Below are 15,171 nucleotides of genomic sequence, written 5' to 3'. Positions count from 1 at the left end.
AAATTAAGGTGCATTGATACATTAGTACATATTCTATTATTATTTATCTGGTAGGCAGGGGTTAAACTATACAAGATTGTGTATTTGAAGTGTTAAGTGTTATGAGGTAAACATATTATACATTTTGTACCGTATTCTGAAGTATAGTACATTAAGTGCAGTATATTATATGTGCATATCTTCTATTCTTATATTTACATAGTATTCTGTGCGGTCTATATGGCCAGTGTTCTTAACATTTCTAACATTCACATCATTTACTAATGTTGTTTTGGAGATTACACTATTTTGTACATATATTGATCTGCTAATGTATTTACACGTGTTGTTCCATATCAAGGGAAGCAAGGGTTAATTCCCTTTCTACCTGTGGAGTGTGGGCGTATTCTGAATTTGTATTCTTGTCCAATCACATTTTACTATTACCTTTTTAAGTATGCACTCACCTGCATGACACCTATGGCTATGATTACGGCTGCGGGCCGAAACATGTAAGCCCTGGTGTCACGCTCACACACCTACTCTGTTTGTGCTGTTTCTATAGCCTGTTTGGCGTTTTAATCAAACCTAATAAAATTGGATTTTATTATACACTAAAGCTGGATCCTGCCTTCTTTGTGATTGCTTGTATGTCTATATACACATATTAACACATAAATATATATGTATATAAGCATGTACATATTTATTTATGTGTTTGTATGTCTATATACACATATTAACACATAAATATATATGTATATAAGCCTGTACATATATATATATATTTATGTGTTTGTATGTCTATATACACATATTAACACATAAATATATATGTATATAAGCATGTACATATTTATTTATGTGTTTGTATGTCTATATACACATATTAACACATACATATATTTGTATATAAGCCTGTACATATATATGTATTTATGTGTTTGTATGTCTATATACACATATTAACACATAAATATATATGTTTATAAGCATGTACATATATATTTATTTATGTGTTTGTATGTCTATATACACATATTAACATATAAATATATATGTATATAAGCATGTACATGTATATTTATTTATGTGTTTGTATGTCTATATACACATATTAACACATAAATATATATGTATATAAGCATGTACATATATATTTATTTATGTGTTTGTATGTCTATATACACATATTGACACATAAATATATATGTATATAAGCATGTACATATATATTTATTTATGTGTTTGTATGTCTATATACACATATTAACACATAAATATATATGTATATAAGCCTGTACATATATATGTATTTATGTGTTTGTATGTCTATATACACATATTAACACATAAATATATATGTATATAAGCATGTACATATATATTTATTTATGTGTTTGTATATCTATATACACATATTAACACATACATATATATGTATATAAGCATGTACATGTATATTTATTTATGTGTTTGTATGTCTATATACACATATTAACACATAGATATATATATGTATTTAAGCCTGTACATGTATATTTATTTATGTGTTTGTATGTCTATATACACATATTAACACATAAATATATATGTATATAAGCATGTACATATATATTTATTTATGTGTTTGTATGTCTATATACACATATTAACACATAAATATATATGTATATAAGCCTGTACATATATATGTATTTATGTGTTTGTATGTCTATATACACATATTAACACATAAATATATATGTATATAAGCATGTACATATATATGTATTTATGTGTTTGTATGTCTATATACACATATTAACACATAAATATATATGTATATAAGCCTGTACATATATATGTATTTATGTGTTTGTATGTCTATATACACATATTAACACATAAATATATATGTATATAAGCATGTACATATATATGTATTTATGTGTTTGTATGTCTATATACACATATTAACACATACATATATATGTATATAAGCCTGTACATATATATTTATTTATGTGTTTGTATGTCTATATACACATATTAACACATAAATATATATGTATATAAGCATGTACATATATATTTATTTATGTGTTTGTATATCTATATACACATATTAACACATAAATATATATGTATATAAGCCTGTACATGTATATTTATTTATGTGTTTGTATGTCTATATACACATATTAACACATAAATATATATATATTTCTTTCATGTAATTAACAAGAGTCCATGAGCTAGTGACGTATGGGATATACATTCCTACCAGGAGGGGCAAAGTTTCCCAAACCTTAAAATGCCTATAAATACACCCCTCACCACACCCACAAATCAGTTTTACAAACTTTGCCTCCAAGGGAGGTGGTGAAGTAAGTTTGTGCTAGATTCTACGTTGATATGCGCTCCGCAGCAAGTTGGAGCCCGGTTTTCCTCTCAGCGTGCAGTGAATGTCAGAGGGATGTGTGGAGAGTATTGCCTATTGAATGCAGTGATCTCCTTCTACGGGGTCTATTTCATAAGGTTCTCTGTTATCGGTCGTAGAGATTCATCTCTTACCTCCCTTTTCAGATCGACGATATACTCTTATATTTACCATTTCCTCTACTGATTCTCATTTCAGTACTGGTTTGGCTTTCTACAAACATGTAGATGAGTGTCCTGGGGTAAGTAAGTCTTATTTTCTGTGACACTCTAAGCTATGGTTGGGCACTTTATTTATAAAGTTCTAAATATATGTATTCAAACATTTATTTGCCTTGACTCAGAATGTTCAACTTTCCTTATTTCCAGACAGTCAGTTTCATATTTGGGATTATGCATTGAATTATCATATTTTTTCTTACCTCAAAAATTTGACTTTTTTCCCTGTGGGCTGTTAGGCTCGCGGGGGCTGAAAATGCTTCATTTTATTGCGTTATTCTTGGCGCGGACTTTTTTGGCGCAAAAATTCTTTTCCGTTTCCGGCGTCATACGTGTCGCCGGAAGTTGCGTCATTTTTTTACGTTATTTTGCGCCAAAAATGTCGGCGTTCCGGATGTGGCGTCATTTTTGGCGCCAAAAGCATTTAGGCGCCAAATAATGTGGGCGTCTTATTTGGCGCTAAAAAATATGGGCGTCGCTTTTGTCTCCACATTATTTCAGTCTCATTTTTCATTTGCTTCTGGTTGCTAGAAGCTTGATGTTTGGCATTTTTTCCCATTCCTGAAACTGTCTTATAAGGAATTTGATCTATTTTGCTTTATATGTTGTTTTTTCTCTTACATATTGCAAGATGTCTCACGTTGCATCTGAGCCAGAAGATACTACAGGAAAACCACTGCCTGCTGGATCTACCAAAGCTAAGTGTATCTGCTGTAAACTTTTGGTAGCTATTCCTCCAGCTGTTGTTTGTAAAAATTGTCATGACAAACTTGTTAAAGCAGATAATATTTCCTTTAGTGATGTACCATTGCCTGTTGCAGTTCCCTCAACATCTAAGGTGCAGAATGTTCCTGATAACATAAGAGATTTTGTTTCTGAATCCATAAAGAAGGCTTTGTCTGTTATTTCTCCTTCTAGTAAACGTAAAAAGTCTTTTAAATCTTCTCTCTCTACAGATGAATTTTTAAATGAACACCATCATTCTGATTCTTTGGACTCTTCTGGTTCAGAGGATTCTATCTCAGAGATTGATGCTGTTAAATCTTCATATTTATTTAAGATGGAATTTATTCGCTCTTTACTTAAAGAAGTACTAATTGCTTTAGAAATAGAGGATTCTAGTCCTCTTGATACTAATTCTATACGTTTGGATAAGGTTTTTAAAGCTCCTGCGGTTATTCCAGAAGTCTTTCCTGTTCCTAATGCTATTTCTGCTGTAATTTCCAAGGAATGGGATAAATTGGGTAATTCATTTACTCCTTCTAAACGTTTTAAGCAATTATATCCTGTTCCGCCTGACAGGTTAGAATTTTGGGACAAAATCCCTAAAGTTGATGGGGCTATTTCTACCCTTGCTAAACGTACTACCATTCCTACGTCAGATGGTACCTCGTTTAAGGATCCTTTAGATAGAAAAATTGAATCTTTTCTAAGAAAAGCTTATCTATGTTCAGGTAATCTTCTTAGACCTGCTATATCATTGGCTGATGTTGCTGCAGCTTCAACTTTTTGGTTGGAAACTCTAGCGCAACAAGTAACAAATCGTGATTCTCATGATATTATTATTCTTCTCCAGCATGCTAATAATTTCATCTGTGATGCCATTTTTGATATTATTAGAGTTGATGTTAGGTTTATGTCTCTGGCTATCTTAGCCAGAAGAGCTTTATGGCTTAAGACCTGGAATGCTGATATGGCTTCTAAATCAACTCTACTTTCCATTTCTTTCCAGGGAAACAAATTATTTGGTTCTCAGTTGGATTCTATTATTTCAACTGTTACTGGTGGGAAAGGAACTTTTTTACCACAGGATAAAAAGTCTAAAGGTAAAAACAGGGCTAACAATCGTTTTCGTTCCTTTCGTTTCAACAAAGAACAAAAGCCTGATCCTTCGTCCTCAGGAGCAGTTTCAGTTTGGAAACCATCTCCAGTCTGGAATAAATCCAAGCCTGCTAGAAAGGCAAAGCCTGCTTCTAAGTTCACATGAAGGTACGGCCCTCATTCCAGTTCAGCTGGTAGGGGGCAGGTTACGTTTTTTCAAAGAAATTTGGATCAATTCTGTTCACAATCTTTGGATTCAGAACATTGTTTCAGAAGGGTACAGAATTGGTTTCAAGATGAGACCTCCTGCAAAGAGATTTTTTCTTTCCCATGTCCCAGTAAATCCAGTGAAAGCTCAAGCATTTCTGAATTGTGTTTCAGATCTAGAGTTGGCTGGAGTAATTATGCCAGTTCCAGTTCCGGAACAGGGGATGGGGTTTTATTCAAATCTCTTCATTGTACCAAAGAAGGAGAATTCCTTCAGACCAGTTCTGGATCTAAAATTATTGAATCGTTATGTAAGGATACCAACGTTCAAGATGGTAACTGTAAGGACTATATTGCCTTTTGTTCAGCAAGGGAATTATATGTCCACAATAGATTTACAGGATGCATATCTGCATATTCCGATTCATCCAGATCATTATCAGTTCCTGAGATTCTCTTTTCTAGACAAGCATTACCAATTTGTGGCTCTACCGTTTGGCCTTGCTACAGCTCCAAGAATTTTCACAAAGATTCTCGGTGCCCTTCTGTCTGTAATCAGAGAACAGGGTATTGTGGTATTTCCTTATTTGGACGATATCTTGGTACTTGCTCAGTCTTTACATTTAGCAGAGTCTCATACGAATCGACTTGTGTTGTTTCTTCAAGATCATGGTTGGAGGATCAATTTACCAAAAAGTTCTTTGATTCCTCAAACAAGGGTAACCTTTCTGGGTTTTCAGATAGATTCAGTGTCCATGACTCTGTCTTTAACAGACAAGAGACGTCTAAAATTGATTACAGCTTGTCGAAACCTTCAGTCTCAATCATTCCCTTCGGTAGCCTTATGCATGGAAATTCTAGGTCTTATGACTGCTGCATCGGACGCGATCCCCTTTGCTCGTTTTCACATGCGACCTCTTCAGCTCTGTATGCTGAACCAATGGTGCAGGGATTACACGAAGATATATCAATTAATATCTTTAAAACCGATTGTTCGACACTCTCTAACGTGGTGGACAGATCACCTTCGTTTAATTCAGGGGGCTTCTTTTGTTCTTCCGACCTGGACTGTAATTTCAACAGATGCAAGTCTCACAGGTTGGGGAGCTGTGTGGGGATCTCTGACGGCACAAGGAGTTTGGGAATCTCAGGAGGTGAGATTACCGATCAATATCTTGGAACTCCGTGCAGTTTTCAGAGCTCTTCAGTTTTGGCCTCTTCTGAAGAGAGAATCGTTCATTTGTTTTCAGACAGACAATGTCACAACTGTGGCATACATCAATCATCAAGGAGGGACTCACAGTCCTCTGGCTATGAAAGAAATATCTCGAATTTTGGTTTGGGCGGAATCCAGCTCCTGTCTAATCTCTGCGGTTCATATCCCAGGTGTAGACAATTGGGAAGCGGATTATCTCAGTCGCCAAACGTTGCATCCGGGCGAATGGTCTCTTCACCCAGAGGTATTTCTTCAGATTGTTCAAATGTGGGGGCTCCCAGAGATAGATCTGATGGCCTCTCATCTAAACAAGAAACTTCCCAGGTATCTGTCCAGATCCCGGGATCCTCAGGCGGAGGCAGTGGATGCATTATCACTTCCTTGGAAGTATCATCCTGCCTATATCTTTCCGCCTCTAGTTCTTCTTCCAAGAGTAATCTCCAAGATTCTGAGGGAATGCTCGTTTGTTCTGCTAATAGCTCCGGCATGGCCTCACAGGTTTTGGTATGCGGATCTTGTCCGGATGGCATCTTGCCAACCATGGACTCTTCCGTTAAGACCAGACCTTCTGTCACAAGGTCCTTTTTTCCATCCGGATCTGAAATCCTTAAATTTAAAGGTATGGAGATTGAACGCTTGATTCTTGGTCAAAGAGGTTTCTCTGACTCCGTGATTAATACTATGTTACAGGCTCGCTGGAAGACTTATATTTCTTGGTGTCTTTCTCATCATTTTTCTTGGCATTCTTTTAGAATACCGAGAATTTTACAGTTTCTTCAGGATGGTTTAGATAAGGGTTTGTCCGCAAGTTCTTTGAAAGGACAAATCTCCGCTCTTTCTGTTCTTTTTCACAGAAAGATTGCTATTCTTCCTGATATTCATTGTTTTGTACAAGCTTTGGTTCGTATAAAACCTGTCATTAAGTCAATTTCTCCTCCTTGGAGTTTGAATTTGGTTCTGGGAGCTCTTCAAGCTCCTCCGTTTGAACCTATGCATTCATTGGACATTAAATTACTTTCTTGGAAAGTTTTGTTCCTTTTGGCCATCTCTTCTGCTAGAAGAGTTTCTGAATTATCTGCTCTTTCTTGTGAGTCTCCTTTTCTGATTTTTCATCAGGATAAGGCGGTGTTGCGAACTTCTTTTGAATTTTTACCTAAAGTTGTGAATTCCAACAACATTAGTAGAGAAATTGTGGTTCCTTCATTATGTCCTAATCCTAAGAATTCTAAGGAGAAATCGTTGCATTCTTTGGATGTTGTTAGAGCTTTGAAATATTATGTTGAAGCTACGAAATCTTTCCGTAAGACTTCTAGTCTATTTGTTATCTTTTCCGGTTCTAGGAAAGGCCAGAAAGCTTCTGCCATTTCTTTGGCATCTTGGTTGAAATCTTTAATTCATCTTGCCTATGTTGAGTCGGGTAAAATTCCGCCTCAGAGAATTACAGCTCATTCTACTAGGTCAGTATCTACTTCCTGGGCGTTTAGGAATGAAGCTTCGGTTGACCAGATCTGCAAAGCAGCAACTTGGTCCTCTTTGCATACTTTTACTAAATTCTACCATTTTGATGTATTTTCTTCTTCTGAAGCAGTTTTTGGTAGAAAAGTTCTTCAGGCAGCGGTTTCAGTTTGAATCTTCTGCTTATGTTTTTTGTTAAACTTTATTTTGGGTGTGGATTATTTTCAGCAGGAATTGGCTGTCTTTATTTTATCCCTCCCTCTCTAGTGACTCTTGTGTGGAAAGATCCACATCTTGGGTAGTCATTATCCCATACGTCACTAGCTCATGGACTCTTGTTAATTACATGAAAGAAAACATAATTTATGTAAGAACTTACCTGATAAATTCATTTCTTTCATATTAACAAGAGTCCATGAGGCCCACCCTTTTATGTGGTGGTTATGATTTTTTTGTATAAAGCACAATTATTCCAATTCCTTATTTTATATGCTTCGCACTTTTTTTCTTATCACCCCACTTCTTGGCTATTCGTTAAACTGATTTGTGGGTGTGGTGAGGGGTGTATTTATAGGCATTTTAAGGTTTGGGAAACTTTGCCCCTCCTGGTAGGAATGTATATCCCATACGTCACTAGCTCATGGACTCTTGTTAATATGAAAGAAATGAATTTATCAGGTAAGTTCTTACATAAATTATGTTATATATATATAAGCATGTACATATATATGTATTTATGTGTTTGTATGTCTATATACACATATTAACACATAAATATATATGTATATAAGCCTGTACATGTATATTTATTTATGTGTTTGTATGTCTATATACACATATTAACACATAAATATATATGTATATAAGCATGTACGTATATATATATTTATTTATGTGTTTGTATGTCTATATACACATATTAACACATACATATATATGTATATAAGCATGTACATATATATTTATTTATGTGTTTGTATGTCTATATACACATATTAACACATAAATATATATGTATATAAGCATGTACATATATATGTATTTATGTGTTTGTATGTCTATATACACATATTAACACATAAATATATATGTATATAAGCATGTACATATATATATTTAAAATTGCTGCCATCGCTGCTCGACTTACCCCCTTCACTGCGCTAGTTCTCATGCCGTTTCTCCCATTGGAGTCTATGGAAGCTCGCTCTCACGAGCGCAATGCTTCCCAGCAATATGAACGCGAGGTCGAGTTCGCATTGCAGCTAACTTGTAAAACCAGAGCACATTTGCTATTACTCAGTGGAGTGCAAATATCGCTTTTGTGAAAGTGATATTTTGCGCTCCACTTTTAATCTATCCCTTTAAAGGGCCATTATAGTGCAAAATGGAATGCTCTAATTCGTTGTAGCATGTAATTTTAGCACTACTATTCCAGCCAATCAGCAGTGGTAGTTGCACAAACCAGCTGCAAAATGGCCACTGCTGATTGGCTCGCCAGCTGGGTACATTCTGGCCCAGTCTTTCTCAGCACTTCCCAATCAGTACTTTAAAACCAAAACAATGTATTTCATGATTCAGACAGAGAATGCAACTTTAAACAACTTTCCAATGAACTTCTGTTATCTAATTTGCTTTGTTCTCTTGCCATCCTTTTTATAAAATCATACAAATGCAGGCTCAGGAGCAGCAATGCACTACTTAGAGCTAGATGCTGATTGTTGGCTGCACTTAAATGCCTGTTGTCATTGGCTCACCCAATGTTTTCAGCTAGCTTCCAGTAGTGCATTGCTGCACCTTCAACAAAGGATACCAAGAAAATGAAGCAAAATGATAACAGAGTAAACTGGAATGTTGTTAACACTGCATGCTCTCTCTGAATCATGAAAGAAAAATGTGGGATTTTATGTCCCTATGTGATTAACCCCTTTGTTGGTCTGTAATGCTAATAATCCATCCACTAACAAATTAGCGCATGTCATTTTTAGTGCCAAACATCATAAATGTTTATACTTCTACATGGGTCCTGTGAGTGTGGACAGACATGCGAATATATATGGCACGTGTTGTGATGTCACAAAAAGACATTTACTATAATACAATATACAGATTGAGCCCTCATGCTTTTTACTTATATTAAAAAAAATACATTAAATACAGTAAAATTGCCTAATCAACAAATGTATAATACACAATAAATAATGCAAAAGCACGTTCAAATGAGCAATCGATTTTTTTCTGACAAACTTTAAAATTTACTTCAATTTACCAGCCCTCTGTGTCATGTGACATCCATCAACCAATCACAGACTCATATGCATATACAATGTGAACTTTTGCACATGCTCAGTAGTTGCTGATGCCTCAGAATGTGTGCATATAAAAATGGCTGTGCACAATTTGATAATGGAGTCAGTTAGAAAATCTCTTAAAAATGTATGCTCTATCTGAATCAAGTTTCATTTGGATTTAGTGCCCCTCTAAACTATAGCTCAATATTTATAAGAATAGGATGATCCAAGGACATTTAAAACCTAAATAGTTTTTCTACTAATTAAACCTTTGTATTTGTTTTGAACTGTATTAAAAGGCAATAAGAGCCAACAGTCTCTCCTTTATGATTCAGAGAGTGTAACATTTAAAAAACTAAAAATAAATAGCAGTTGAGTTCAATCATCAAATCTACTTTGTTCTTCCAGTATCCTTTGTTGAGAAAGTAGATAGCCTCAGGAGTGTGCACATATCTGAAACACTATATGGCAGCAGCTTTACAATAATGCTTTTAACAGTGTTATGCATTTGCAAAAAAAAATTCCTCTATAAAACAGTCCACATTAACTGAAAAAAAGTTTAAAGGTCAGTCAAAATTACACCTTCATGATTCAGACAGAGCATGCAATTTTAAACACTTTGCGATTCAACCTCTATTATCGCATTTACTTGGTATCCTTTGTTAAAAAAGCATATCTAGGTAGGCTTAGAAGCAACAATGCACTACTGGGAGCTAGCTAGTGACGGGTGGTTGCACATATATGGCTCTTGCTATTGGCTCTCCTGATGTGTTCAGCTAGCTCTCAGTAGTGTATTGCTGTTCCTGCAACAAAGGATACCAAGAGAATGAAGCAAATTTGATAATAGAAGTAAATTGGAAAGTTGTTTAAAATGATGTGCTCTATCTGAATGACTTTGTGTCCTTTTAAAAATAAATTAAAGAAACATAAAACCGAGAAAACCTTGCCAGCTTTAAAATAGAGAGACAATATTGTGAGACGAGATACTGCACGGGACAGAGAGTCTAGACCATGCTTCTAGAATGCCCCGAAATACCCATAGTCGCCTTAAAAGGACATGAAACCCAAAAAGAAAATGATTTTCAGGTAGAGCATGCAATTTTAAACAACTTTCCATTTTACTTCTATTATCTAATTTGTGTTGTTCCTTTTGTATCCTTTATTGAAAAACTAGTCCTAAAGCCCATGCACACGGCCCATTTTTTGTAGTACAGCAGTCCCATCCCTTGCTCTCTCTCTTCCCCCTCTCTTTTGCTCTCTCTCTCTCTCCCCCTCTCTTTTGTGCTCTCTCTCTCTCCCCTCTCTTTTGCTCTCTCTCCCCCTCTCTTTTGCTTTCTTTCTCTCTCCCCCTTTCTTTCGCTCTTTCTCCCCCCCTCTCTTTTTCTCTCTCCCCCTCTTTTGCTTTCTCTCTCCAACCTCTTTTCCTCTCTCTCCCCTCTTTGTTGCTCTCTCTCTCCCTCTTTTGTTCCCCCCTCTCTCCTTTGCTCTCTCTCTCTCCCATCTCCTTTACTCTCCCCCTCTCCTTTGCTCTCTCTCCCCCCTCTCCTTTGCTCTCTCTCCCCCCTCTCCTTTGCTCTCTCTCCCCCCCTCTCTCCCTCTACTTTGCTCTCTCTCCCCCCTCTACTTTGCTCTCTCTCCTCTCTATTTTGCTCTTTTCCCCCCTCTCCTTTGCTCTCTCTCCCCCTCTCCTTTGCTCTCTCTCCCCCCTCTCCTTTGCTCTCTCTCCCCCCTCTCCTTTGCTCTCTCTTCCCCTCTCATTTGCTCTCTCTTCCCCTCTCTTTTGCTCTCTTTCTCTCTCCCCCTTTCTTTTGCTCTCTCTCTCTCTTCCCCTCTCTTTTGCTCTTTCCCCCCTCTTTTGCTCTCTCTCCCCCACATATTTTGCTCTCTCTCCCCTCTCCTTTTTGTTCTCTCTCCCCCACTCTTTTGCTCTTTCTCCCCCCTCTCTTTTGCTCTCCCCTCTCTCCTTTGCACTCTCCCCCTCTCCTTTGTTCTCTCTCCCCCCTCTCCTTTGCTCTCTCTCCCCCTCTCCTTTGCTCTCTCTCCCCCTCTCCTTTGCTCTCTCTCCCCCTCTCCTTTGCTCTCTCTCCCCCATCTCTTTTTCTCTTCCTCCCCCCTCTCTTTAACTCTCTCTCCCCCTCTCTTTAACTCTCTCTCCCCCCTCTCTTTTGCTCTCTCTCCACTCTCTTTTGCTCTCTCACCCCTTTCTTTTGCATTCTCTCCCCTCTCTTTAACTCTCTCTCTCTCTCCCCTCTCGTTAACTCTCTCTCCCCCTCTCTTTTGCTCTCTTTCTCTCTCCCCCCTCTCTTTAGCTCTCTCTCCTCCATCTATTTTGCCCCCTCTTCCCCCTCTCTTTTCACCCTCTATCTCTTCTCACTCTTTGTCGCTCTCAGGCCACGCCCACTCCCGGTCCGACCACGCCCCCATTGCGGCACTCCCGCCGACCACGCCCCCTCATCACACCAACTCCACCAGGCCACGCCCATGCCCATGCAACGGCCAAACTGATCTGAAGTTGATCCTAAAGGCCAGGTATGTTTGTCTTTGCGCAGTCTCTACTGCGCATGACTGCATCTGACAAACATACCTGGCCTTTTATTATATAGGATATATCTAGAAGCTGCTGATTGGTGGCTGCACATACATGTCTCATGCTATTGGCTTTCAAGTAGCTCCCTGTAGGGCATTGCTGCTCCTACAAAAAAGGATACCAAGAAAATGAACCAAATTAGATAATATAAGTAAATTGGAATTTGTTTACAATAGTACGTATCTCAATAATTACATAAAAATGTTGGGTTTCATGTCCCTTTAAGAAACCTTTTGTATTGTATGCTGAGGCTACTTTATTATAACAGAGCAGACATGTAAATATTTTTCAGTTACTTATCTTTACTTAAATCCTTACCTATTTGTAATCACTGCTAGTAGTTCTGACTTTGGGTCATGCAAAGACATCTTAGTTTTTAGGTCATCAGCTATATTTTCATTCCAACACGATTACAATTTATAAAAAGGTATCAATTCTGCTTTATTCTTTTTTTAAAGTTGGCCTATTAGTGTTTGTTTAAACTAAAGGTAAATACTTATAAATATGTCAATGCTAAATACAGAAAACCGGTTTCTTCCCATAGGCAGCAGAGTTTCTTCGTCTTTTGTCACAGTTTAATGACATGGGCTTCCAACAAGAAGACATTAAAGAAGTTCTCCTTATCTATAATAACCACAGAGATCGCTCTCTAGAGGAACTGATGATGAGAGCTCAATGAGGACAAGAACTTCAAGCTCCTCAGAGGCAGGAAATTGTGTTCTAAGATGGCTGAACATACTTATGGTGGACTTTTGTTTCAAGCCTTTGTATATAAATATATTGCTACACTGTAGTGTTTTTCTGTGTATATATATTTATATATTAATTGTATCTGTCATAAGCTAAATTATTTATCAGTTTTGCTAAAATGTGTAGTTTATTTGATCCATTTCTTTAAAAAGAAAAAAAAACCACACACGCCATTGATTATCACCTAGATTACAAGTTTTGCATTTGGGTTTTAACGCTGAAACAATGGCCATTTCAGCGTTAAAACCGGACCGCCGCCATTAAGAGTCTTGTAGGTATAGCTATACCGCAAGAATTTTAGCCTGTAACACAATGTCAGTCCCGCACATAAAAAAATGAGTGGGATTTCCATAGTGCTGCCATTACAAGTTTTGCGGTAAGGCTAAAAAGCTTGCGTTACAGCCTATACCGACCCGATCCGTTCCGCAATCTGAGACACGTAGTTAAGAGTTTTGCGCAACAAAACTGTTACACAAAACTCATAACTAAATTGTTACAAAGTACACTAACACCCATTAACTACCTATTAACTCCAAAACCGAGGCCCTCCCGCATCGCAAACGCTAAATTACAGTTATTAACCCCTAATCTGCCGCTCCCGACATTGTTGCCACTATAATAAAGTTATTAACCCCTATTCCCCCACACCCCAACATCGCCCACACTATAATAAATATATTAACCCCTGACATCACTGCCACTAAATAACGTTATTAACCCCTAAACCTCTGGCCTCCCACATCACTGCCACTAAATAAACCTATAAACCCTAAACCGACAGCCCCCCACATCGCAAAAAACTAAATTAAGCTATTAACCCCTAAACCTAACAACCCCCTAACTTTAAATAAAAATTACAAGATCCCTATCTTAAAATAAATAAAAATTTAAACTATAAATTAAACTAACATTACTATTATACTAAAATTAAAATAACTATCAATTAAATAAATTAAATTACACATTAAAAAAATCTAACTCTACTAAATATAAATGAAATCTACAATTACAAAAAATAAAAAAAATACTAAATTACAAAAAATTGATGTCTATGGGGAAAGCGTGCACGAGCACGTCAAAGCAGCGCTTGGATTTTGTGCGGTATGGAGCTCCTCGCCACCATATCGCACGCACAAGGCGGCTTTTATGAAACTTGTAATGGCAGCGCTATGAAGGGTGAAATAACGCAACTTTTGTTGCGTTCATTTCGCACTCTCTATAGCGCAAAACTTGTAATCTAGGTGATTGTTAATAATATTCTGGTAATACAGCCATCAGCTACTATTCCATCATAAAATATTTTCCGTCTTATTTAAAAGCAGATCTTGGCTCAGTGTTATACTAATTGGTGGATAAGCTAAATGGAAGATGGCTGCATGCCTGTGTCTCACTCAATCTTGAGGATTGTCTAAACACACCAAGTGGTTGCTGCTTATGCACAGAGTGAACGTGTAAAAAGTGACAATATCAAAATTAAAACCATATATAAAAGCAGCGTTTAAAAATGTTATATATATATATATAACTAGAATTTCCATTTAAGCAATCTAGGACTATCTCCTAATGCATCAAAAATAAAATGCATCCATCTTTTTTGATTAATATGGAAAATGATTTTGTTATAATTTGTGTGATAAATGAATATGAAATACTGACACATAATGTATTACTTCTCATTGTACCATATGTTATATATATTTAGATGCTTTCTGTCATTAATAAGAAAAAACGTGTAACCATATTGATTTTTTTGCTCTAAATATCAATCTGAAATAAATAAAAAAATAAATCAATCTGAAAAAAAAAGTTGATTAAATGAAACAAATACTGTAGTATCAGTGGTGTATTCCCTACTGAGAATTTGTATAATTAGGAACCGACTAATATTCATTGGTTGATAGTTACAAATATTATTACTTTTATAAGTATTAGTAGGAAATATTTATTGGCAAATGAGAATTCACAAAATGATACTGTTGTATTACTTCATATTTTTAAATAGAAAACTCTTGAGTACAATGTCCCCTAACTTATAATTTTATTTAAACATATAGACTGTGGTGAATTAGTGTCTGTTTTCTACTTGCTGTAAAACCTTTGAGGATATAGGATTATTGCCTGCCTTATATATTCAATTTGACTAATGCTTTGCAATACATTTTGAAATTCCCACCCAAAAACTTAACTAGCATGGAGCCTATTCTATAGACCATTCTTACTCTTTAGTA

The 15,171-nt window shown here is 36.3% G+C and overlaps 1 protein-coding gene across 1 annotated transcript in view; it reads left to right on the top strand.

Annotated features, from left to right (window-relative positions):
- The window catches only part of LOC128644177 (ubiquitin-associated protein 1-like), a 103,825-nt gene extending 90,953 nt beyond the window's left edge, over positions 1–12,872 (top strand). The window contains exon 6 of the mRNA XM_053696879.1: positions 12,738–12,872. Coding sequence (XP_053552854.1) covers positions 12,738–12,872 — 135 coding nt within the window. The remainder of the gene's footprint in view (positions 1–12,737) is intronic.
- Positions 12,873–15,171: the final 2,299 nt, after the last annotated feature.

Source organism: Bombina bombina, unplaced genomic scaffold (genome assembly GCF_027579735.1).
Source record: "Bombina bombina isolate aBomBom1 unplaced genomic scaffold, aBomBom1.pri scaffold_707, whole genome shotgun sequence".
Classification (NCBI taxonomy): domain Eukaryota; kingdom Metazoa; phylum Chordata; class Amphibia; order Anura; family Bombinatoridae; genus Bombina; species Bombina bombina.
This window is presented reverse-complemented; position numbering and strand designations above follow the sequence as displayed.